Below are 26,253 nucleotides of genomic sequence, written 5' to 3'. Positions count from 1 at the left end.
GTCTGGCTAATTTAAGCCCTTGTTTCACAAGACTGCGTTGGTGCTATTCCGAGTAAAACTAGTATCTATGGAAAACAAATCTGCTTTAATTGAGTAGTTTAAGCTTAATTTGACCAAGTCCACACAGTAGGAGCTTAATTAATGATTCCTTTTTCTTAGATCTTAAATGGTTCCGTTGTCCACCATTTCCACAGTCATTTCCTCTCTGCAGGTGATGAGAAACACCCCAATGTTTCCTTTTCCTGACCTTCTTTCGCTATTGCTGACCCAGTCTGAATAGCATCCTCTGGGGTTGCAGGGATGGAAATTTTTTTTTACTAGCCCTCTAACATTTTTCAGACAGTAGTGGTATTAAAGTGTCCATACAGATAAGAATTGAAATGGATAGTATTAAAACAACGGCCAGCAACCTCTCCATGCTAGTGCCCCAAACTTCCATCCCTGAGTGATTAACAGGCATAAGATGAAGAGCCCCGTTTACCAAATAGTTGTCTCATTAGGAGGATAAATCAGAGACAGAGCTACATTGGCAAGATCTGTAGCTGAAGCAGTAGGGATGGGCGTCAACTGGGGTCTCAACCTCACATTACGGGATGCCCTTTAGTATGAAGGAAGACCATAAGAAAATAAATACAAACAACAAACTCTGTTCAAGACCATGATGCAACTCGTCATGCTACGGTTCAAGAAAAGGGTGACCATGAGGAAAGTTGTAAATTTCATTTCCATATCTATATACTTTTTTCTTTCAAATAAATAAGTAAATAAATAAAAATATATATATATATATATATATATATATGTATGTATATATATATGTATATTTATGTATATAATTGGTAAAAATGAGTAAACTATTGGTGGAATAAATTTAAAGATTTCTCTCTGCCTTCTATACTAAAAACCAAAAACAGGCGCAAATTATTACATTTTCTCTTTGTAACATTGTCTTCTGAAAGCTATATTTAGATACATATTTATCATATTATATAATACCTATATATAATATTCCCTTTGGAAAACCAAAAAATTGATTATGAAAAAAGCCACGAGTGTTGGTTAAACATTCTCCAAATATAATAGATAGCACAGTCTGGGTACCAAGGCGGAGTGGTTCTCTCCAGTGGTTTTCTTGGTGGAGCTCATCTTCTGGGCTCTAAAGTCTTCAGTTTAAAAACAACAGCAGGTATAGAGAAGACGCACCTTTTCAGAGCTGCGTTAGCAACATGTCCACAGTCCTGTGTTTATCGTTGTTGGTCTCTGTATAAATTTTGAAAGGCAACTGAGCTTTCTGTTTGGAACAAAAGATTTTCCTCCTCCTCCTTTACTCAAACTGCAAAAGGCTTTCAGAGGCCTAATAGATGAAAGGATAGAGGTAGAGAGGAAAGGAGGGGGAAGTGAGAGACAAAGTGTGGGTTTTATCAAGGGAACAACTAAGGATTTTCCAAATCAAATGTTTTAATTGGAGCTCATGCGATTTTCTATGGCGAAGAAACACCAGAGCCCATTTTGAGGTCTGATCTAATTGGCTGCAGGCAAGAAGGTAGGCAGACACTAAGGCCCTAGTAGAAGGGGACAAATATATTGTGTCCTCCTCTTCAGTGCAGGGTATTGATGCGGACCGGGAACTTAAAGTGCCGCGAAGGACGACAATTAGACATTTGTGATGAGAACATAAAGCAGCCAGAGTAAAAGAGGAGCAGCTCCTTTTCTTTCTTGTCTTCAACTCTATATCTTCCCTGTTCTATCCTCATCTCTCTCTCTAACTGTTGCTGTGTCTCAGGGCAGGGGTCAGCTCTCTAGCAGCTGTTTTAGTGCTCGCTCAATATTCATTCGATGTCCAACTCGTGTCACTCCCAGTTCTGCAAAGTCATCCTTCGTGAGAGCTGGGAGGTGAGAGCCTTCGATCTCATGCTCCTGAAACCCTGCTCTGTGCTCCCCCAGATTGATGCTCTCCAGCCAGTCTCCAACATCGTACTTGTTCCAGAGGTGGAGGGGTTTTTGGTGGAAGGGCCGGAGGGCTAAAAGCGGCGACCCAAGGCCGGGGGAATGGGAGGGTGATGGGGAAGGGGAGCGAGAGCGGGAGCGAGCGCTGGAGCTCCTCATTACAAAGCGGACCTCTTTAGGCTCCTGGGGAAGGCTGAGGCTGGAGGATTTGAGGATGGTTTGTGGCGGTGTAGTCGGTGAGGGTGGTAGGCCGAAGCCTGAGAATCGTCCAAGAGGGTCGCCCCGGTCAGGTGAGCCTGACCCCGGGCTGGGGGTGCGTCGGGTGACAGGGTAACGGCTGCCGGGGCGGATGGTGAAGGTGGTGCCATAGCTTCTCTGAGAAATGGTGTGGAGCTCGCCTAGGCTGCTGAAAAGTCTGATGGACACATAGAAAGACAGCAAGATTAGTGTGATTACAGGTTAAAAGGGAAAGTATAAAGTCAGAGCACTTTAGACTGTATGTATAAACTGTTGTCAGCTCTTCTAAGGCTTAAGTTAGTGTAAGCTAGAGGTTAAATACTGTTAGAAAGACCAAGCTGATGTCACATTAAAGCAGCTTCACGGCAGCAAGCCACTTTCGTAACATCAGTTTCTGAGATTGTTTCCAGCTTTAGATAAAAATCTTCAATCATGACATGTCACTTAGGACTTGCATCATCCTTTCAAGTTATACATCAACCATTCCAGGAAAAATATAGCAGCACTGGAGGATTAAGCTCTGCTTTGACTCCTATTCCACACACATTTTCCCTTCATCCTTTTCCTTTCATGACTTTAATAAAAGATTAAAGTCATTCTTAAGAATTTGCCTGATTTCTCATTTTAATATGTCAAATACACTACAAACATGCACACACATATTCTGTAAATACATTCAGGTGGACACGATAAGCGCATGTAAAGATTTAATTTCCTATTTGGCTTCCAGCTTTGCACAACTTATCACTCAAGAAAAATTACTTATCATAAAATGTCTTTCTGTGACAAATTAGTAATTAAGAAAGCAGAGTTGATAATAAGAGCTCTGAAACAGCTATGTCTTGAAAATGTTCATTTGTGTTGGAGGTGCTGCTAACACTTCATTAAATGCATTCATTTTTACCAATCAACCAAACCTTACCGTCTCCATCACAGAGAGGGAGAACAACACTCATAAAATCAAGCAGTAATTCTCTAGCAGGGAGAATCTGATCATTAAAGCAACAGTCACTCCAGCTACTAAAAAAGCTAGTTCATGTGACACTCCTTTAAAAAACTACACATGTATAGATTTGTGAAACAGCTTCAGGAGACTCATTACTATGTTTGTGAACTAATGGAGGAAACGATGGTCTGATAGGGAGAAGAGGGATGGCTTGGAGGTTTGGACTAACATGAGTTTGGTCTAACTTGGTGCAAGCAGAGAGAGGCAGAAAGGAGAGGTCTACTTTTTCTTCATGCACGTTAGTAAGTGTTTCATGTACAGGCACGGCACCTGTTTTCCCTACGCTGTGTTTGGAGGTTTTGACTTGGATGAGATTCGGACTAAAGAGTGCAATGGGACAAAGGTAGCCAGGCAGCGCACATGTTGGAAAGATGATCAGACAACAGGCAGCCGGCGGATATGAGATGAGCTCCATGCGCACTTACACAGTCGTCCTGCCCTCCTGGGCGCACAGTCAGTTCTAGACCAATCAGATCAGAGCAGCAGGGCGGAGCATGCAAGGTGAGCAGAGAGAGAGCAATGGGAGAGAATGTTAGCATCACTCCATGAGACGCAGCCTGCCAATCAGACTGATAATCTGCTGCAGCCGACTCTGCTGTCTCTGAAATGCTTTACAGCTGTTCACAAGTGTGAGTGTATGAATGCGTGTGTGTGTGTGTGTGTGTGTGTGTGTTTGTGCAAGTGTGCAGTTGCTATGCGGTAGCATGACAAAGGCAGCAGAATAGGCTTTAGCATGGAAGGTCTGACCATTGGGCTACCTGAGAGATATGAGCACACTATTCACATATCAAACACTGCACAAACAAAAAAAACAAAACAAAAACCCAACAACAACAAACAAATAAAAACAACAATGACAAGAGGGCACATGTCCCTTGACTTTTGTGGTTGTTTTTGCACCTGATGGTGTAGTGTGAATATTTATATCTACATCTACATCTAAACATGTACATAGATAATGAGTACAATTTGCAATATATTATGATCTGTTTTATTGAGAAACCTACAGTATCCAATAAGCAAGACAGTCAGGGACCATGGCCATCCTCAACACAATCACTGAAAAACAAGACAAAGCAAATGCAAATTACATGAACTGTGGAATAAAAAAAAGAAAACCAAAAAGACTGAAAAGCACAACGGAAATGAAATGAGAACCTTAGGTTTCTAAACCGCCCAAAGCTGTGAGAAAGAGCATGTGAACAAGGTGGATAAAAGAGGGTCAAAATACAGCAGCTTATGCGGTTTTTGAGTGGGCTTAAATGGGGCAAACTGTGCAAGTGATGGAGAAATATTACAGCTAAGGGTGCAGGGATGCCAACATTATAAGTGAAATGCTACAGGAGGTGAAGAGACAAAAATGCAGAAGAGAGTGATAGAGAAAGAAATAATGGTGTGCATGATAATCTTTAGCCAACGGAAATCAACTGTCAGAATGAAGATGGTGGTGAATGAATTAGACTGCATCACATCTGGAAGGGCGAGCCTGATCAAAACTGTGGATTTTATGATATGCTTTATATGATGATCAGCTTATCCATCCGCAGAAATCGGTCCATCACGGTGTCGATGTTGGCTCGATGCCACATAGTGACCACAGTAACATGTCACCCAAACGCTACATTGTGCTACGCTTTTCTTTCCAACTCTATTGTGATAAAAATAATGGGTGAGACTATAAAACATCTTAAAAAGCATTTCCTAACAATCTCTACTACTAACTTCTAATTAATACATGGCTGTGCTTGATTTGTGGAGCTGCTGTGGAGTAGCAATAGCCCCCTTCGCTTGTGTTGTGTGCCCCAAGGACAGTTGTCCTTACAACTTAACCACTAGTGCCATTGGTAGCACGAAGAGCCATTTTTGGTTAGCCTTTAGTGATCAATGACAAAAAGACATTTTATCCTGTTTTAATCTTAGACTGTCCATTCATATCTTGCAGCATTCTCTTTAATCAGCAGGGAAGTCTGGTGTTTTTTTCCATCTTCATTACAGAGATGTTATAGATGAATCACTACTTCTCTTCACAGCACAGTCAAATCACCATCAAATGGTACAAGAGTAAAGGTAAAACTACAACAGACAACCAATGAAAGCAGAATTATTCTTCTGATTTTAACTCCCAACTTGCCAAGTCACAGAAACAAGACCAGGTGGAGGCAGGTTATCGTACAGCTGAGAAAACCCCCCAAAGTGGAACACATCACGAGTAGACCAAGAGAGAAGATTCCACCATTTATTTGACAGTTACGCCACACGACCTCTGTTGGCGCATTGTTAACATGGTTATTAATGGATGTGTGGGATGTTTTTACGCTGCACACCATTATGTTTGAGTCATGTTCAAATACCTCTGGAAATACATCCTTAAAACTTTGAGGTTATCACTGATATTACTGTGGGGAGGGTCTGGTGACAAACTAGTTTCAACTCTGTATATCAGTGATGGTTCCAAAGAGCTGGGGGGAATAAGGATGTATTTTGCGTTATTTGAACAAGGAAAGCTGAAGGGTAACTACTCTGAGGGTCAAAGGTTAGAACCCAATAGAAAGTTTGTGACATGAGGATAGATTTTTAGAAAGTGCATGCCTCCAAGCCTGGTTACCTTGTTTGCACCAACAGATAATCTACTCCACATACACACGTGTGCACGCATGCGCGCACGCACACACACACACACACACACACACACACACCTACACTAACTACTATCGAGTGCACCTACTTTTTATTCTGAAAGATTCTGGGGAAGTGGTTAAGAAATCAGCTGATGCAAACAAGGTAACAAATAACGTTCAAATGAAAATACATTTTTTTGTCAATGGTATTAGTTGAGAGGTTTGCTTTGAAAAAAAAATAATTAAAAAGCTTGGTTTACCCTATGGGCTATAACCTTAAGGTTTACTCTCTTCGGTGTCCTCACATCTGCAGAAATATAAACGACTTCAATGCACTTTCAGATATAGTGTGAACAAAGAAACCCACAGGAAACAGACATAAAACACTAATGTGCTTCAGAAGGTTATGGATTTCCTGGTAATTGTGTAAGCAAATTTGTGTTTGCTTCTTTTATATTCCTCACGTGCTTTCTGAAGTTCCTATAGACTGTATGGCTCACGGAAAATTATAGCACATATCAACTCACTAATAACACAGGGGAAGCTGATGCCAGCAGAATTTGTGACCTCTGATCTCATTATTACTAACAATCTGAGTGGACTTTTATATTTCAAAATGTGAGCAAAACCACATATTGTACAAAAATAAATCTTAAACTGCTGGTGTTAGACTAAAGGACTCAGTTTTTTGTAGAATATGAGTTTTTTGTAAATGTGATTTCAGAACAACATACACTTAATTGTTGTAATAAAATTTACTTGCTTTTAAATAATAAATAAGAGCCTATGTGTTTCTTTTGTTTGTTTTTCAAATGGGCTTTTAAAATAAAATCAGTTAACTGAACTTACAGCGTTTGACAAGTGAACCATGTGAACACAACATATGAATGAAACTTGAAATTATTGCTATCAAGCTGCTTATTCTGTCACCCAGTATTAAATACAGCTTTTCTCGACATTTTCCCTTACCTGGCACCTGCCACAGGTGACTTCCTTCCTGGGTCAAGTGATGCCCCCAGTGGTTCCTCTCCCAGTGACCTAGTGTCTTTATTTAGCTGCTGTAACCGTGAACTGAGCTCCCCCATAACAGATGGTTTGGCTCCTTCATCTGCACCCAGCCCCAGTCCCAGCCCACCAAGGTTGCCCAAACTCCCAATACCTAGTCCCACTCCTGGCCCACGGGGCTCCACTGGGTCCCCCCACAACTTGGACCTCCGCTGGAAGAGGTAGCGTGGCTTGGTGGGAGCTAGCCCAGTCACTGAGGCTGAACCACCTGAGGGGAGCCCAACTCCTCCAGCCGCAGCAGCAGCCAGGGCAGCAGCCTGCTGCTGTGAAAGCAGCTCACTGTCAGAGCTCTGCTTCAGCAGAGGGTCCCTGAAGGTGACAGGGCCTTTACTGCCTCCAATCTGGGACTTGAGTCGGGGCTTAGGAGGCACTGGCGGCTTGTCGAGCACAAAAGTCTGCCCGTCGGCATAGGAGGTGTGCGTGGTGTGTGTGTCGGCAGGCTCGCCGCTTTCTGAGGACAATGTGGACATGCTGGAAACCGTGGAAACGGTGCTGGTGGTCTCGAGATGGTGATCTCTCTCTCTTTCGCTGGAGCTGCGTGTGTCAGCCTCCTCAACGCCTGAGTCAGCTGCAGAGCCAGACTCGCCTACTGGTGGGGGCTCCAGAGGGTCAGAGGGCTTCCCTGAGACAGCTGTTGCACTGGGCGGAGGTGGGGGCTGGGGAGGCTGAGCTGGGGAGGGGGTCACAATTGGTGTTGGGGTTGAGGGAGTTTGTGGTGTTGGCGTTGTAGGGGCTGTGGGAGAGGTGACAGGTTTAACTGCGGACACTGGCGTTTCCTGTGCCTTTGCCAGCAGCCCATTTGCAAACTCATCCGGTGGCGGAACAACTCCAATCTTTCGTAGCTCCTCTCGTGTTTCCTCATCACTGGAGGACAACATTACGGGGGGCAGGGTTACTGTGTATGGATCCACATCTTCCTCTGAGCTTCCCTGAGCCAGACTCTTCTCTTGGGCTGGACTTGCAGGACGTTGAGTCTGAGGCTGGGCCTGGAGCTGGAGTTGGGGCTGGGGCTGGGGCTGAGAGACCATTGGACTGGGGGATTTGGCTCGGGGACCTGGAGATTTGCTGGGTTCAGTGGATGCTGGGGTAGGTGTCTGCTCTAGTTCTGAACCTACCCCAACAGTCTGGCCATTACTAGTTGCATGGACCATGATCAGCCCTGCCGTCTTCTGCTGAGACGTATCCATAATACTGATCAACATACTCTTTTTATCCTCTAGTCTCTTCTCCTCCTTCCTCTCCTCTACTCTAGCCTCCATCTCCTGTCGAAAAGAGACAGGTGATGTTGATGCCCACTGTGGTTTTGTGGGCTGAGGAGCTAAAACTGATGGCGGGGAAGATCGAACTCCATAAACTTGTGCCTTGGCGCTTTTAGGTGAAAAAGGGGGAGATATGGGTGCCCCTTCATGTGGAGACTCTTTGGTCTGAGTGTCAATAAATATTATGCCCTGGCCTGTCCGCTCCTGTTTAGTCCTAGGCTCTGGGCTACCAGTTGGGGACTGGCTCTGGGAGGTCAATGCCCTCTCCCTTGCGGCCAGCGCAAGAGCCAGTGGTGAGTTGGGGTCCAGTGGCTTTCCTGTGAGCGGATGGATGAAAGTGGTCCCACTAGGTGAGGGGCTCAGGGCCAAGGCAGGGGGAGGCAGCTGTCCCAGCTCTCGGGTGAGCATCCGTTCATCAATGGAGTGAGACTGAGTCAGTGAGGGGGCGTCAGAGCTGGTGGTAGACGCTCCCTCCATGGTCCCAACAGAAAGGAAGACAGTGGATTTCCTCCGTTCTTCTAGGCGGCGCTCACGATCTTTCACTGCTCCAGCAATCGCAGCAGCAAACGGGCCCTTACCCTGAAGCATCATCTCTCCCTGGGCACGCATACGCTCTCGCTCAACCATCAGCTGCTGCTGGTAGTAGTCTGCACGGCTGGTGTGTGTATGCCCATGGGTATGTGGGTGTCGTCCTGAGGGTGAGCTTTCTCTGGAGTGGGCAGCAGCTAAGGCCAAACTAGCTTTTTCTTGTGCATCTTCCACCTGCAGTGAGACAAAAAAAAAAAAAAAAAAAAAAAAAAAAAAAATTCAACCAAACATCATGCCTTCTGATCTTTGGCACAAAAAGTAAAAATAGGAAATAATTCCAAGCATGCATTGTACCTGTAGTTGTTTTACCAGGGGACTTTTCTTCCTCTGGGGTTTGGTGGGTGTGTACAGTCCAATGCTAAATTGACCCACATTAGCGTAAGGGTTGTCAATAACTCTACCCTTTCTTTTGATTCGTTCAGGTGGAGTAGCAGCAGAAGGTCGAGGAATTTCTGTGGGTTCTACAGGTAGATGGGAAGAGTCCTGGAGGATGATCATGGAGCGGGCTTTCTTCTGTCTCTCGATGTGTGTGGCCTGCCGCTGAGCAGCCTCGTAAGGCAGGTCCAGGGATGAGGGCTTGAAGCTTGAACGTCCTCCAGGCTCATGGCCCTGACTCTGGGTCCTAGACGGGGGAGGAGGAGGGCAAAAGGATGGGGGAGGACCAGTGTCTAGATAGTAAGGAGGTGGAGGAGGTGCCGTTTGTGGAGGTGGAGGAATGGGATGGGGCTGTGAGTGGTCTCGGAGACTGTCTGTCATAGAGGAACTACGGGGAAATCGATGCTCGCCTGCAAGGGCAGACAGCCGATCTTCCTCAGTGGCACCTGATTGGGGAGAAAAACACAGATCACCTGGTGATGAGGTATAAACTGAGGACACAGGATCATTTAAATCAGTCAAGCAGACCCGCATGTTGATGAAAAACACTGGAAGTATATCAATTTACATAGTTAATGATGAATCAGGAGCCAAAGAGAACCTTCAATATCCGGCAGTTTACAGTATGCGGAAAGAATGCATTAATGGTTAACAACGGAGGAATGGATTCGCTGACTTCTGGCAACAGTGTGAGTGGAATTACTGTAATGAACCTATATTGGCTCGGTAGCCAGCGGCAGCTTTCAGAAACTGCTGGAATTTCTCAGATAGAGCAAACATTTGCAAACTTCTGCTAATTCGAAGTTCGGTGGCCACCGACAACATCGCTCGGTTTAGAAGGGTTAAACCCTTATCCATAAAATGCTTTCATTAAACATCTAATCCCAACTCTTTATGACTTCTTTGAAGATGAATTCAACATTTGTTCCATTTGTCTACTTGAAAACAGGAAAATGTTTAATAATACAGAGAGTATTAATAATGAATGCATATATCTACTTCCAAAACAGGGTGTTTGCTTGAACATCTGCTGTGCAAATTTGTTTCTGTGAATATTCAATAGTCACAATTTCCACATTCTGAGCACGTAAAGCAACAAAAGTTTGCATTTGCAATTATGACAGCTATTTGGATTTGTTCATCTTTAGTCTGTAATTTGTTCATCCTTGTAAGTAGCCCTTTGAATTCGATTCATTAGCTTCACTGTCTGTATTTTCTGTGTTGCATCGGTGTCTACATGTTATTCTTTGTGGGATTAGTGACGCTATTTACAAAATCATGTCTCCATGTTACCTATATGGATACTGTACGAAGGATACACTATCATTCACCTTATTTGAACATGTACAGGATGGGTGATTGTTTTACCAAAAGACTTGGTCCTGGACATCCCCTTTGGTAGTGGTATGTGACCTCTCTCAATGCCTGGGTGAAGACCTCCATGTAGAGTCATCCCTTGTCTCTCAAACAATGACTGCAGCACAACAATACTGACATTACCATGTTACAAAAGACAGTTTTCATTACTTTACATCCAGTAAATCCAGCACAGGGTGACACATGCATACGCGTGTGCTCTTACGTGCCATGCAAACCAGGGGATTTGTGCATTTATCTGTCGGAGTGAGTTTGTATACATGGCAGTGTAGTGCTGTGTGTAGGTACGCTCACGCTGATCTCTGCTGGTGTTATTCTCCTGCTGGTAGGCCGTTGTTTGACAGTGGCTGCCCTGTAATCTGCCTCCGAGGGCTGAGAACGTAACATAGACTCCTGGGATGCCAGCATCTCGTCTAGTCTCTCTGTAGAGACAGAAATAATATAGAGCTAAATATTAAGATGTAAGTCTGGGAAAGATGCCATTTCCAATACTGATACAGTACAAAAAAAAAAAAAAAAAAAAAAAAAAAAGACATCTCCAATGTTCTTCCTTCAGTGTGCGATCATGCTGTATGGTATTGTACAAAATCACATCACTATTGTTGAATACAAATTCACTGTGTTTCCTTGATGACCAGTAGGCAGTGAAACAGAGACAGAGGGGAGAAGGAAAGGCAAAGAATGTAGGTGTTTCAAGTCTTTTGCTCTTCTTTCATAAGCAACACTGCTTAAATTGACAGCAGTGGAAAATAATCTTTAAGACATTCAGAGAAGTGTCGGTTTCTTGCCTCAGACTCACCTCCTCTCCTCCTCCGAGCAGAAGCTTGGTGGGAAAAAGATAGCGTCAGCAGAGGAGGGGAAATGACAAGAACAAGCCAACAGAAGTGACTACTCTAAAAGTTAGGAGACATACCAAGTTTTAATGACAAAGGGAAAGCCAAAGTACGACAGAAAAGGAGGAGGAGAATTTAGAGTTTTGCATACCAGTTCTCTGGCACTCACCCAGTTCTTCAAGCTCAGCGGTCATGGACTTGGAGCGCAGTGTCAGGGTGGTGCTGGGAGCTCTTTTGGGCGGTGGGGGAGCTGTGGAGAAAAGGCATGGTGTTGAGGACGAAGTTGATCCTTTGGTTTTGCGGCTCAGTGCCCTCCTGGCATCTCCAAAACGACCAGCCCATCCTGTCTTTGCTGCTCTGATTTGGTCAAAGTCTGATGAACTGGAAGCCTCGCGCCTAGCCAGGACCTTGTTCAGGCTACGATTGGAGCTCAACTTCTTCATGTTTTGGTCTGTTGGGCGTCTTTAAATTTTGTCAGTCTGTCTCCAAGACTTTCAGTTTCTCAGTCTCTGTGCTGCAAGAATTCCTCTCTGTCGAGGAGCCCGGCGGCAGTGGAGGTACAGTTCAGTCCTCTCTGTAACATCCCTAGCTTTATGAATCCACCCATTGCACACAGAACAACAGAATTTGTCTGCCACGGTAGGCAGAATGAGTAAAATGAGCGTGGCCAGGAGAGGGAAAAAGTCATCCATCTTACTTTTAATGTTCTGCCTGTCTGGATTTTAGCAGGTGTGCATCAGACAGATACACGCCAGCTTACACACATGCGTATCCTTCCACATGCTGGAACACATGCAGATACACAGAGAAACCTCCCTGAGGCAGGGCATGATGACAGATGAAGAGGTGGCAATAAATTCAACAGCTAAGGAAAATGATGCGCTGCAGACTTTATACCACAGAGCTCATAGGAGCCTCCCAATCCTACTATACACACGAGGCAACTGGGCTGCTTTCATCTCGCTCAAAGCCACAAAACACAATCACCAAATGGACCTTTCAAATGCAAACTCTAGTTACAGGTTTAAATTAGGTCATAACAAACACGGCAATTCACCCTACCGGTGTTTAAGCTTGTCTGCAGTAACAACATCATGCCATGCAGTCGAACACTGATCATAAAACCATATACAGCAGCAGTCTCTAGACATGTTTTCACAAACCCAAGTTTCCTAACAATATGCCACAATACAATACTGGATCAGCTCACTATCTTAGACCAACCAGAGCCCTCGACGGAGCGCAATAGATCTTGAAATCCCACGGATACCCTGGTGCCTTACTATAGCCCAACTACCCTGCTGTGGGCAGCAGCTGCAGATCTAGTGCACATACGCCTTCCTCGGTACAGTCCATATCAAACATCTTCATTTCCTCAGCAGCCTGAGCATTCTGGTACAGTACCAGGATGCAGAGGAGATGGAGGAGGATGGAGAAAGAGAGAGGTAGAGAGACAGAGTCAGAGGGGGAGAGAGATGCTTTTGCTGTAATGTAATGCTTAATTCAAACATGCAGTGTAGTCACCATGGCAACGGTGGCAGTAGTGAGGCCTTGCATGGCGCAGAGAATGTGTTTGTGTGTATGTGTGTGTGTGAGAATTTTTGTGAAGGTGCGGCACAATATGCAGAGTATGACCCAGTGGAGGAGCAGTCCGGGGAGAGAGGGCAGAACGCTGCTTTGGATGCAAAAAGAAAACACTACAAATAAAAAATCTGATTCTCCTTCACCTCAGCAACATCAGAAACACTCCATCTTGTGTACAGCTATTGGCACGGTTTGTGTTTCAGTACTTCAATCTGTCTGCCCATCTTTTCTATGATTCACAAGACAGGGATCTTATCAATTACCGTATTTTCAATCCACCTTACTCTTTTTCCTCCAACCCATCTGTGGTCTCAGTAAATAATGTGCAAACAGAGCTGGGTACTCGAGATGAACGCAATAATACAAACATAATTTGACATTTTTTACAAAACCTTTGTAAACAAAAGGATGTAAAAAATTATGTGAAGAGAATAAATCAGCATTTGGGGCCAACCCTTACTAAGAACTTTATTAGGAACACCACACCAAGGTCATCCGTTTACTCTCAAAATATTCTTTGTGGATTCTGCAGAATGATGGAGGCATTTCATTGAGATTGTGGCCCATAATGAAATTATTTTCCACATCATTTCTGTATATTAGACCTGGCAATATTTTCTAGTCTTCGATTCTATAGAGCTTGCAGTCTTAGAAAGAGACAGAAGAAGAGGACATTCCTTCATACATGTGGGAATGTCAGAGAGTCAAGCTGAAACTGGTGCAGAGACTTTGGGGTCTTCCAGGAACAATAGGAATAGTTGGGTTTCTTCTGCAAGGCATGACATTGTTTGACATGAGTTTGGAGAAAAAAAGAAATGTGAGCCTGAAACCTACTGCAGGCTCAGACAGAACTGGTGCGTGATAAGGTCTTATATTGTTGTAGCCAATCTTGTGATGCTTAACAAGTCTAGTCATCCCCCTGTGCTCTCTCACATCACAAATATATACCCACTCACTGGGTGGTGTTTTGTTTGTTTTAGTTAATTATAAATGAAGTCTTAGAGTCATGCCCATCTGGCACAATTATTCATACCATATGAGACACTGAGATCACATTTTCACTACTTTGATGTTTGAAATTAACATATACTAAAGCTCCCAAAGAATATCTGCATGATTTTATACAGTGCTCTGCTAAAATGATTGGCTGCTTTTATAACTGCATGAATAAGCAGGTGCACTGGTCATGCCGGCCTAAAGTGTGTGGTACAAATGCCGTCAGGATGCGTCTATATATTTTTTTGCTATTTTAAAGCCATTAAAAAAAGTCACTGTGTCAGGCACACGATTCAAAGGGGGGTTGTACATTGTCTGTAAATGAACATATGAATTAATACTTGATTAATTATGAAACTGTAGTGGGACAAATTTAGTTGCTCTGTGCACCTGCCTATGTAGGCGTGAATTACTGTCTTGATGTTGTCCCCTTAAAATGACACGGGAATATGATGCCACTGAATAACATCACTTGCTCTATATTTTCCAATGCACCAACAATATTCCTACCATACCTCTGTCCAACATGTCTCAGGGTGCCAAGATGGATGCATGTCTATTCACTATTTGAACATATGGGAAAATGACAACTCGGTGGTCTGCAATTAGCAAAGACACTTCTGTGTATGATCAGTCTGTGTGGTTGAATCAATTTATAGATATGACAAGGTTAAGATATGAATCTTCTCTTCTGTCAGTGTCATCAACAAATATATTTAACTCTATATATAATAAAAGTAGAAAACCCACAATCATTTAAAGAAGACAAAAAAGATAAGGCGGGAGACGAGTACAGGTGGTGAAAAGAACAAACTATGAGAAAAGAGAAATTAAGAGTAGTAGGCAGATTGAGCTGATACAGTAGAGTCCCACTTAAACTAGGTCAGACTCATTTATCACATCTCTGGCAAATGCTCCAGTAAAAAATTTGGTGCCATTTAGCATCTACAATAGGAACCGGTTAACTTTGTGGATGAGCTCGACACACTGTTGTCTTCTCTTCCTGAACACAACTGTCTGTTACTTGTCCTGGTGTTATAAACCTCCACATCCAAACTCTGGTTCCCATTCCAGATATACTTATTTATGCTTAGATTTGACAAAACTAGTAAGCAACCCACGATTTCACTCAGATTTCTGCCACAGACTGCTCAACAGGCACACCTGACCAATATGTTGCTCAGTTCACTGTGTGGCACCCCCTCCACCACCTCTGGTTTGCTTTGGCCACAACATTTGGAACTTGTCCCACTCTCTTTTCATCCTGGGCCTCCTCTGCTCTACCTTTCGTCATTAGAGATCAATGATGACACAAAGTCTTGCTGCTTGACTCTGACCTCATGGCTGGGTTAGGATTAGTGTACCATCCACTAAACCTGCCCACTCAGACACTGGGACCCCAACCCTTTGCAAAATACACCACCTCCTTCGGGCTGTCTATCCAACTACAAGGCTTATCATCGCTATGCTGTTCATGGAAGATGCCAAGATCTCTTGATAGATGCTGGCTTCAGATGTTCCCACATCTATGAAGGAACACCAACTTCAACTTCATTTAAACCTTGCAATGACCAATTTTTTTTCAGCCAATCATTCTCTCCATCACAATACCAGATTCAAAATCGCCCCTCATGTCTTGCTGAGGTGATTGAGTGTAATAACCAGCTGTCCTTTTTATCTATGGATCTGTTTGTGCTGTCCTTCCGTTTTAAGTGGCTTTGGATTAAGACATCTGCCAAATTAGTAAATAAATGTGTAAATCTCAATTATCTCAAAGAGAGACCACACACACACACACTTGCAGTGTATTCCAGTCCTGAGGTCATAGTGATAGTACTGTGTGGGAGCTGAGTAATGGTGAGCTGTGGTTGACATGGAAACCACATGAATTTACAGCAGGGGAATGTGGTAGAAATCACCTTGACAACAGAAACACATATTTTCTAAACCCTCTATGCTTTGAAACCAACTTGAATGTTTTAAATATTAGAACTCCACAATTCATTGTCAACAGTTTCCACTGTTTATCCGATGAGTGAGTAATAACAGCCATTCACAATTTCCTTTTCCTTTAAATAAGGAATTACTGTTATTATTGAAACATGCTCTTTTTAAATTGATGCATAATTTTAGTAATGTCTGAGTTAATCATTATTGACAATGTCATATTTCACCTGCGCTTTTTGATGGATTTATCATTGTATTATTTGCACGGATGAGCTCTCTCCCATTCCTCTGGATTTTACCTTTCTTGCGAACTACTTCCTCAGACTCAGGTTTGCGTGTTACAGACACCACCTTCATCAGCAGCCTGTTGCCTCCTTGCCGGATCAAGGACACCACCTGTTTGTGACCCACTTTCACAACATTCACTCCGTTCACCTAAGAGATAAAACACAGAATTAGAAATGCTGACACATGTGTAACCTTGTTCTCTCTATTGAAACTGCATTCTGGTTGGGGCCTGTGCAGAGTAACTGCTGTTTTCAAGGCCATCAGCGTTGTGTTAAGTCGTAAGATAAAGGAGAAATTGAAGACTGGCCATTTCTGACCTCAATGAGGAAGTCCCCGGTCCTCAGACCAGCCCTCCAGGCCACTCCCTCCACGTCCACAGACTCCAGGTACTGCAGGGCTGGGAAGGCTGGGGTTGGGGTGAACTCTTCAATGGGTGTCTCAGCTTAGAGGAAACATACAAAGAAAACCTGTTCAGAACAGTTAACCAAGATGTAAAGCTTGTTTCTCTCAGTGGATCTAATGAATTTACTTACTGCACCAAAACAACATTGGGTGCTAAAATATATGCACACATCTTCATACATGTCTCAACAAAACGGGCAAGCTCACACACATTGCACAAGCACAAGTGGATATTCCATCAAAAACTCAATTTAATCTTGAAGCAAAGTCAACTAAATCACAGACACATGAGAGCTCTCAGAGGATCACGATGTAGACTGCAATGTGTGTATGCGTCTGAATTTATGTGTTGAAGGGTAGTGGGGAGTAAAAGACAGACTGAGGAAAAGAGAGCAGGGTGAGCCAAGATCCATGGTAGTGAGTGATGGAGCCGTAACAGACTCCCGGCAAGGTGCCTGAGAGGAGTTGCCATGGTAACCAGCCTGGGCAGGGAGCTGGCACGTGGATGAGTAAAATGAATTTGTGGTGATGAAGATGAGTAGAGAGGCGGTTTCTGTTGAAATGCAGAAGCTATGAAAGTGGCTGCAAAATGTTTTGAGGGGATAATGGACAGAGAGGATGCAAAGCAGGGGAAGAAATGCAGAGAGGAAGAAAAACATGGACAGAGAGAGAAATGATGAAATAAGAGAGGAAAGAGTGAGTCTCTACCAAACCTTAACGCCATGTGTGGGGAACAGATGGGACAGCTAGCTGACAGCTCAGCCAAGGATGACGCCACCAAAGGGGCTTCATGCACATGGACACACACACTCATACAGACACACACACACGTAAATGCATCTGAGTATACACGCTGAGTGTTGACTAAAGCTGGTCATGTTGTTGACTCACACAGTGACAATCGAGACTGAGCCACACTCAGTGACTCAGATCAGCAAACTACTTCTCACATCCAAACACACGTTTAAAACAGGGAGGGAATTAATGTGACTATTTTGGCAAGTGTGTGTGTTCATCTCACCTTTGGCTCCCCGGAGAACAAAGCCAAAGCCCTCATTTTCTTTCTTCTGTAAAACAGCATTCTTCTCTTCGATTATATAGTCACTGTGGAGGACAGAAAAGAGGGACAGCAGGTATGAATCCAAAACCATCCTTTCACAAACACAAGGCAAGAGGGGCACAAGGAAGGGCAGGAGACCAAGGAAGGTCGGTTAGTGGGGGTTGAAAAGTGGGAGGAGATTGAGGCACGCACATACACACGCACACATTTCCTCTTTGTTAATCAATTAACCTTAAAAGCTACAGCTCAGGATATCCAGGGGTTGCACAAGTGTTTTGAGAGCAAACAGCCCTTCTCTCACTATCTCCCTCTCACACACACACCCACACACAAACACACACACAGAGGTAGGGGGACAGCAAAGAACGAGCAGGCAAAAGAGACTCCTTCAGATTGAAGTATCTTTGGAATAATGCCTGACAGCGAATCAATCTTCTGGTTGATCCTTCAAGTGAGCCCGCAGCTGAGGAGTGTTGAGAGCTCCTCCTACAGAAACTGACAGAGATGGCTAAAATGCAATATTATCCCCTGACGAATGACAGAGAGAATAGGGGCTGAAAGTAAGTGAGCGGTTATCACTGCACCAGTTTTCCTGAGTGCTGAGTGGAGAAGTCGGCTCATTGGTGTGTGATAGTGTGAGTTTTGCATATCTACACACACTTGTATGCATTTTTCAAAACAATGTGTCTGTTCTAAGAGGTTTTTGAGCCAAAACCAGAGCAGAGATAGTAAAGCAGACTTTAGCATGATGGCTGATTGCATGTGCAAAAAATACTCAGACCATCCGTCCCTCAACAAACTGACTGAGGACAGTCAATAAAAGGTAAGCATGAGTTGTGATATTTGAATCTATATTTACCATACATAAAGAGGTACAAGAAGGGAGGTGCATGTGAAAAGACCAAGGCAGAGTAGTAAAGCAAAATATTACGTTTTAATGTCAAATAAAAATATATAATATCTGGAAAAATATGTTGGACCTCTTGGAGTCTCAGTGTAGCCAACTATATTCCTTAAACTTGGTTAGCGCAGATGACAAAAGGTGACATATCTTCAAATCTCTTCACAACACACTTCGACCGAGGGGACTGCAACCACATTTACAGCCTGAACACCATCACAAAAGTTATTGGTTTTGTAGTATTTCTGATTTTCAGCATTATTTGTCACGGCTGAGGTTGATGTGGAGAGTAAGTGTTCAAGTTGCAACTCAGTGGGGGGGCTGCAGTCTCCATTAGTTTAGTTACACTTCACTCTCTCAGACTTACCAAGGGAACACAAAGCTCCTGCTGCCGGAGCCAGGAGACCCGTGACAAACCTTTCTGCAGGAGGGAGGTCAAAGGTTTTGTTTCAAGAGAAGCTGTCCATCTGCTTTTGTACCAGTTAATATGCGCAGAAAACTGTGTTACTTAAGCGCCACTGCAATGCTTCATATTTGTCCAAATGCTTTTATTCATCATGATTTAAACTCTGCTCTATGTCCCAAAACGCAACATATTCACTGTCTCTACGCTCCTATATAGTTAAGTAAAATAAAAATTGAGACACAAGTCTCAAATTTCTAAATTGTAAATGTTTCCTGAAAATATATCTGATCTTGGAAATATACAACTGGTATTTTATTCAGAAATGTAGGCATTCAGCGGTTTTACTGTGTCATTGGAAAGAAAATAAAAATAAAAATTTACCTTATTTTCTATTTTTTCCAGGTCTAAACTCAATTTGGTTACAATAACTAACAGCCACTTCAAAACAATTTTACAAGCCTGCTATGTGAAGTCTGTGACAATGCAGGGGTTTTGTTTGTATTAGTATATTTTCAAAAACCTTCATCTCTGATAACATAAATTACATTTAATCCAGCTAAAATCTCCAAAGCAAGAACCTGACATTTCATTAAAGGCTGAGAAAGCAGACTGAATCATTGCTCACTGAGATGAGCTCTGTGTCTTAGAGTCTGCCACACTGGCATTAAAAAAGAAAATTTGCATCATAACAAAACCTTGCCTCACTTACTATTCCACTCACAGCTCTCAAGAGATAGCCCTCATGCTCTCTATGCAACAAATTTCAGTTTGAGACACAGCTGGAACTGAATGGAAATATCCTGGCAGCAACTTACAGACAAATAAAACCCACTGAGCAGAGTTATGCAACACAGTTTCACCTGCATTTTACAATCAGAACTGGGCGCAGTGGGTGCACGGTGCCTTTAGGTGGCAGCAGCTCCAAAGCACTCAACCTATTCATCATTCCCTTTCAAGGTAAGGAAGTGGTCAGTGATGAGACCAGTATTGTCTGTGCAGTGTAGTTTGCTCTAGTAGACACTGCTGCACATTCCAGTAGCATGATATCATATAAAAAGAAGCTCTACCTGTATGAGGTGAAGTTGTCGTAAGATCCCACAGTGTAATGTCTGAACAGTCTCTTAGTGCGGTCCTCCCGTGTCTCTGCAACAGAAATGAGATGGCCTTTAATCCAAGCAAACAGTCAATGACTTGATATTTATCCAAAATATAGTATGTTGACTATCAAAGACTGAAAGGCAAAAATAAATAAATACAAATAAATATTTTAACACAAGTTTAGAATATTAAAATTATTAATATTAATTCGACTTTAAAAGCCATTTACCAGGCATGTGGTAAGTTGTTTGCAAGCATAAATATGAAAGATTTTGGTAGCATGTCCACAAGTAACATCAAAGAACCTCTTGAAATCATCCAGGTCTTAAAATGTTGTTGCGGTGCAATAGCTTCAAAGCAAGGCCATTCATGTTTGCCCATGTGAGGCGGTCTCACACTTGCTGGTGACTTTTTAAAAGTCATCATCATCTTAGCATGTACATAATGTGACACAAAATGTCAACAGAAATCTCTTCTAGTTAACACAGAAGAATTAAGCTCATAAAGAATCTGAATTAATGTCAATACATTTGTTTTAGCATCACTGAGTATTTCCATAGTTAGCAGAAAATGAGTGTTAGCTAAAGTAATGCAAAATTAGCAGTTAATATAGAAAACAGACAGTTTCATTTTACATAACCTGAATGAGTGTGCACAGTCCCTGTCAGCATGTGGGTGGATTTATCCTATGGGAGTGCTGATAGAGATTGATGCCCTCTCTCCAGCCCAATAATGCACATTGCACCTCCACTTAACAACAATCTGCTGACTACACCCAAGACCCTTTAAGGCCACACATAAACTCCAGATGGATGGATGGATGGATGGTTGGTTGGATCGATAGATAGATAGATAGATAGATAGATAGAGCTGTGGAGAGATCCTATATATGTGAGAAAGTAAGGGAGTGAAAATTGAAGGAGAAAAAGTAAGTGAGCAGTCTTGAAGTAAAGTTTGAGTGACAGACTGTCAGCTGTGAACAACTTGAAGCTCTGATAACTGCATCCACTGTCACTTAGTGAGACAAGTTGAAAAGAAAAATGGAATCCACTCAAAAAGTCCCACTGTCAAGCTTAACTTTGACCCTTCAGCCTGTGCCTTCTCATTTTTCCTCACCCACCATTCTATTATGATCTTGTTTCTGCCATTTCAAGCATCCTAGTTGTATGAATCACAATCTTGGGATTCTTACACTTTCATATGTTTCATTGTGACTGAAAATGCACAGCTCTCCTCTCCTCTCATTACAGATTCCCCACTCACAGGAAGGAGGCCGCTTTAATCAAAGAGCCCTGCATTGCAAACACTGACACACAGGCCACGCTCCGTGTTTGATTACAAGGTATTTGTGTTTCCGGAGCAAGAGTATGACTAACTGGCGAATGAGTCACTTCCTGTTAACTGGCTGTTTGACTTGTGGCCTATTTGAAAAGCAAAATCATATTTCACTCTGGATAAATAAAATAGAGCAATGTCTACCATTTGAGGAACTACTTTGTTGTTACGTGGCAAAAATCAGCTTGGATAAGCTTTTGTATTTATAAAGAGGTGGATGTCCAGCGTTTTCTGTTTGACAATTTCTCAGATAGTATGCAGAATGCTGGCTGTACATATTTATGTAAGAATAAATGTCAAATCCACTGTAAATCGGATTATACAAAGAAATGTTAATGTTTATCCTTGTGGAGATGAAGTGGATGAGGTTGTAGCTGGTAACATTTGTATCTGTGGTATCTTTCTTTTGACAGCCAGGACTGGGCTTATAGGTGTGATGGCAAACAGCGTTATGGCAATCTGCGGATAAGAGGCATCACTGTCCTTTCCCTCCAACCAGATAATGTTTCTGTAGCCAAAACGAAGTGGATTGCATTGTTTTTTAATTTGCTCAGACACAACTTGACTGACTGAAACAACTATAAACAGAGAAAAAAACTACGACGGAATTGGTGGGAAAGTGGCAAAACATGAAAAAATGAAAACAATGGGTTGTGTTTGAGTATCAAAAGATGAGATGTGTGATGAGGAAGGAGCTGTTGACTATCAGTTGAGGTTAGAGGGTAAAGAGAGGTGATCACTTTTTGGGGAGGGGGTTACTAGTTTTTAGAGGGGGGTACAAAATGGTACAAAATGGTACAAAATGAAAGAAGACGTGATATTTGGAAAGTTGCAATTAGCACCTCTATTTTCCTGAACAGTGAGAGTCATTCTTGTAGCTTTTACCAGAGAGCACACGCACGCACCCACACACACACACGCAGAGTCCTTCATCCTCAAACATTATCAAAAAAGTCCTCAGTAAAAAAAAAAAAAAAAAATTATAATAATAAAAAAAAAAAAGAAGAGAGAATCAGCCCAATGCTGGATCACTTTGGGAGTTATTGAGAGTCAATGTGCTTTGTGCATCCCAGTGGAATAAGCATTTGTCTATGCACAGGATGCGTGTGTGTGTGTGTGTGTGTGTGTGTGCACATGATGTGATACCAGATGCAGTGCAAGAGCCTGAAATGCAGCTCATTCATCACAACTGTCATCTATTTTGTAGAGCCAGGACCATCTAAAGACAAGACCCTGACAGCACAGATAACCTTAAGTCCTTCTGCATCTACCACACACACACACACACACACACACACACACACACACACACACACACACACACACACACACACACACACACACACACACACACACACACACACAAAAATACAATACAGTGGGAGTCCACTAAGTTTGTTTTAATTGTTGATTGTGATTTGCTGTTATTGCTTCTTTTTTCTGGCTTAGTTTACATAATTTAGCAGCAGATGGGAATAAAATTGAAGAAACACATTTTGCAATATATACCAGTGCTACAACATCTGGGCTGTCAGAGGGGCAGATATGCACACTGGGATTCCAGAGAACAAAGATAATCAAGAGTTCACAGGATAGTTATCAGCAAACAGTTTATTATGCATGATAAAATAAAGCACCTTAAAAAAATAACGTAAAGTTTTATGAAGAGAGAGAAACACATTGTCATTAGACTCTAATATAAAAAAAATAAAAATACAGATGCGGTGAACAGGTGTAGTTGAAAGGTGAAATTTGATCAAAGGGAAAGTTTTACTTTCGGTTGTTGTAAGACAGAGGGATATTACATGTGTGAGAAGTATGACAGGTAGAATGTGAATGGAGTGAAATGATGCCACAGTACCTGATCCTACACTGAAGCTCATTAAAGCTTTTACCCATCAAAGCCAAAACTATTCACAGCAGACAAGCATGCCTTATTTTGGAGCTGCACGTCAGTGGGTTAGTGGTTCTCTTGAAGAGTAGAACAGATGCATGGTTGACTTAAAGCCTGAGGCTCCTTAAATATGACAGACCACACAGACAACTTTGTCCTGCAACATAAGAATTAACATATATATGGTCTTACAGGAAAAATCAACAATGTTCGATTGACTGATGGCAACTGAAACTACAATTCACCCGACTCAGATTGAGGAGATAACAAGTTCCATATAGCAATATACGCCCATGTATCTTGGTACATTGACTTACACTGCCGACAACTGAAAAACCAAAACTGCAATGATAAAATACCCCAAAGGTAATTTTAATAAAATCAGGGTTCCACGCAGGCTTGGGGGTCTGTTAAATAGTTGATAAGGTTTACCAGATAATACTGTGCGTGTCCATAACAACTATCAATACACAAATCCCAAGGCCTCATTCTAATAGAGCCAAAGATTGATAAGAAGATTTTGCCAATGTCTGATACAATATTAAAAGATGAGCTGTATTTTTTCTCCTTAAATTAAAATGTGAATTGAAGTAAATGCCTAACTGGAGGTCCCTTGTGCTACAAAGTAAAATTCATCTGCCAGAACTGCTCCTGTCATTTGAATGTAAATAGGTTTTGAAGAAACTGTCTACGTTAAAATCCTACAACAATGCATGCACTGATAAAAAGCTTCAATCAAAAGTGCATGTATGTTTTCAGAGAGTACTTTACAGCCACACTGCGTCCGCACACAATGTTATCATGGTACAGGACAGAGCTTGATTGACAAGTCATTTCTGGGAGGTGCTGATAACAATAGTTGTAGCATTGAGGAAGACTTCATAAAGCATTTTCCATACTGAATACAGCTGCCCACAAGGTCACTTTTCTATTTCTCTAAAAATGGAAACCGTTCGTTACAGTGAAATTAAAAACCCAGCACATATTTCTCACTAACATCCAGAGATAAATGCTGTGCGTCTGACTAATCTACAAACTTGATGCGATGTAAACTGAACTTTTTGTTTTCCGATGTATAATGAGAGGGAAGTCATCCATAAAAATGTGAGAACAAGATTTGGTCTGTTCTGGCTGGTGATAGCTGTGGACGCAGTGTTTATAGTCATAATGAAAGCAAACATCACACAAAAACATGCACCGTCCAAGGGAGAGAATTACGCGGCAAACATCTGTGTTTTAGCCCAAAGTGCATCTCCATCCTGGACAGATTGCGTTGTTGTCTGAAGGACATGAAGGTCACATTACAACACACACACAAGAGCACGTACACCTGAACCCTGATGAATGAGAATTAACCTGTGCTGTTCTTCCACTGATAAAAGCTGCACGCATACTCACACTTATCAAGTGAGCCTCATTGACTCTTAATTCTTCCCTTCTGCACCCCTTTCATTGCTGCTTTCCTTTTCTCCTTCTTGCTCTCGACCTCCTCATTCATGTTGTGCACGTTTACTCCCTTAGACAGGTGGATAGAAGACTAAACCAGGAGCATAGTTAACTCTGGAGGCTTCCAACACACTGAATACTAAAATACTATTTAAACAAATCAGAACAAGGCTGCTGATCTCACTGGTACAACAATCGCCTGAGAGCTTCACAACCTGTGAATAAAGAGAAGAAGAAGAAGAAGGAGAAGAAGAATGAAATATAAAGACACCTTCTCGTTCTTTCTCTTTTGTTTTGTGACACAATGCGCCTGTTGTTCCACTGATCCAACAGAGAGGCGTTGGACCGTGCAGGTGGATACGGGGCTAACCCACTTCCACAGAGCGCTGTCTTCATTTTATATTTCCTCTTCGTCTTCTTTTGTCTAGCTCTGATTTTCTATGCCTCAACCAAACAGTTCTCAAATGAGACTTTAAAAAAGAAAGGTGAATTAGTTTTTCATTCGCGGATAAAATTAGACACGCTCACAATAGGACAGTGTGAAAGTGTGGCAGAGAGGACAGTGATGGAAAAGAAAAGAGAAAAATATTAAACAAACTGTATTCATTTAATCTTTAGCCCTTCTGTACATAAACAGAATTTAAATAAGCCATGAATATGGTTTGACGCTGCAGGATAACATTCAACATCAAAGGTGACAAAGCTTAAACTCTAGGAGCACACACCTTTGATATGCGAGGCATGCAGCCACAAAATGTTTTCATCACGTCATTTTTTTGCATTCACAGACAGTGAAGCAACCGCAGGATAACTTCATGTAGTGGGATGTGGGGAGTGTCAGAAAAAAAAAACAGAACAATGAGAAGGAAAAAAATTGATGCTAGCATGGAAAGACAGAGATGACAGATTCTGTAATGCACTGAAATGGATTCAATTGTGTGTGTGTATGTGTGTGTGTGTGTGTGTGTGTGTGACTAACAGTCACAGACTAACAGTGAAAACAGCTGGAAGAGTCAGTATCCTTTCAAATAATCTGCATGTGTGTTTTTCTAAAGCAACCCATGTGACAGTTCTATGCATGATTAATTCACATTCATTATTTTTTCTGTCGGACATTCTTCGAACACGGTCGTTTAGAAAAGCGTCACACTACTTTTGCCGTACAGTGTGTTACACAACACTTGTACAAACTAGATCTTCTTGAGCGTAACCTGACCTGTACCTTTACACACTGTGTGATAGAAAGTCTTTTATGCCAGCATTAATACATGTCCAGCACTTAAGACTAAACCAGCGTTAAACATTGCAGGAAGAAGTGGAACAAGGCAAACTGACTGCACATGCCCAACTCCTCCAGTGTTGTGAGATTTATTCATTTTTGCCATTCGCTCTACTGTTTACTGTTACCACAGTAACCACAGGTATGGATGTGTCAACCAGGAGTCATATTGTAAGTCAAAGTCTATCAAGGCTCTTTGACTGAACTACAGATGAAGACAGTGATTATGCAGATACCAACAGTCTGTTAGGAAGACAGTCTTTTAATAGCATGGTAAATGGTAAATGGGATATAATCAGGCCGTCACAAAAG

At 42.3% G+C, this 26,253-nt stretch overlaps 1 protein-coding gene across 1 annotated transcript in view; it reads right to left on the bottom strand.

Annotated features, from left to right (window-relative positions):
* Nucleotides 1-1,492: 1,492 nt before the first annotated feature.
* shank3a (SH3 and multiple ankyrin repeat domains 3a) overlaps nucleotides 1,493-26,253 on the bottom strand; it is a 118,398-nt gene continuing 93,637 nt past the window's right edge. The window contains exons 14-28 of the mRNA XM_029522747.1: nucleotides 19,957-20,032; nucleotides 17,544-17,626; nucleotides 16,438-16,562; nucleotides 16,132-16,267; nucleotides 11,475-11,555; nucleotides 11,272-11,295; nucleotides 10,767-10,894; nucleotides 10,464-10,569; nucleotides 9,015-9,541; nucleotides 8,786-8,894; nucleotides 8,235-8,725; nucleotides 7,632-8,168; nucleotides 6,968-7,529; nucleotides 6,778-6,907; nucleotides 1,493-2,362 (exon numbers count right to left, since the gene is read on the bottom strand). Of these exons, the coding sequence (XP_029378607.1) occupies nucleotides 1,792-2,362; nucleotides 6,778-6,907; nucleotides 6,968-7,529; nucleotides 7,632-8,168; nucleotides 8,235-8,725; nucleotides 8,786-8,894; nucleotides 9,015-9,541; nucleotides 10,464-10,569; nucleotides 10,767-10,894; nucleotides 11,272-11,295; nucleotides 11,475-11,555; nucleotides 16,132-16,267; nucleotides 16,438-16,562; nucleotides 17,544-17,626; nucleotides 19,957-20,032 (3,686 nt within the window). The 3' untranslated portion in view covers nucleotides 1,493-1,791. The remainder of the gene's footprint in view (nucleotides 2,363-6,777; nucleotides 6,908-6,967; nucleotides 7,530-7,631; nucleotides 8,169-8,234; nucleotides 8,726-8,785; nucleotides 8,895-9,014; nucleotides 9,542-10,463; nucleotides 10,570-10,766; nucleotides 10,895-11,271; nucleotides 11,296-11,474; nucleotides 11,556-16,131; nucleotides 16,268-16,437; nucleotides 16,563-17,543; nucleotides 17,627-19,956; nucleotides 20,033-26,253) is intronic.

Source organism: Echeneis naucrates, chromosome 16 (assembly GCF_900963305.1).
Source record: "Echeneis naucrates chromosome 16, fEcheNa1.1, whole genome shotgun sequence".
NCBI lineage: Eukaryota > Metazoa > Chordata > Actinopteri > Carangiformes > Echeneidae > Echeneis > Echeneis naucrates.
Note: the sequence above shows the minus strand (reverse complement) of the source record. Positions and strands in the feature narration are given on the sequence as shown.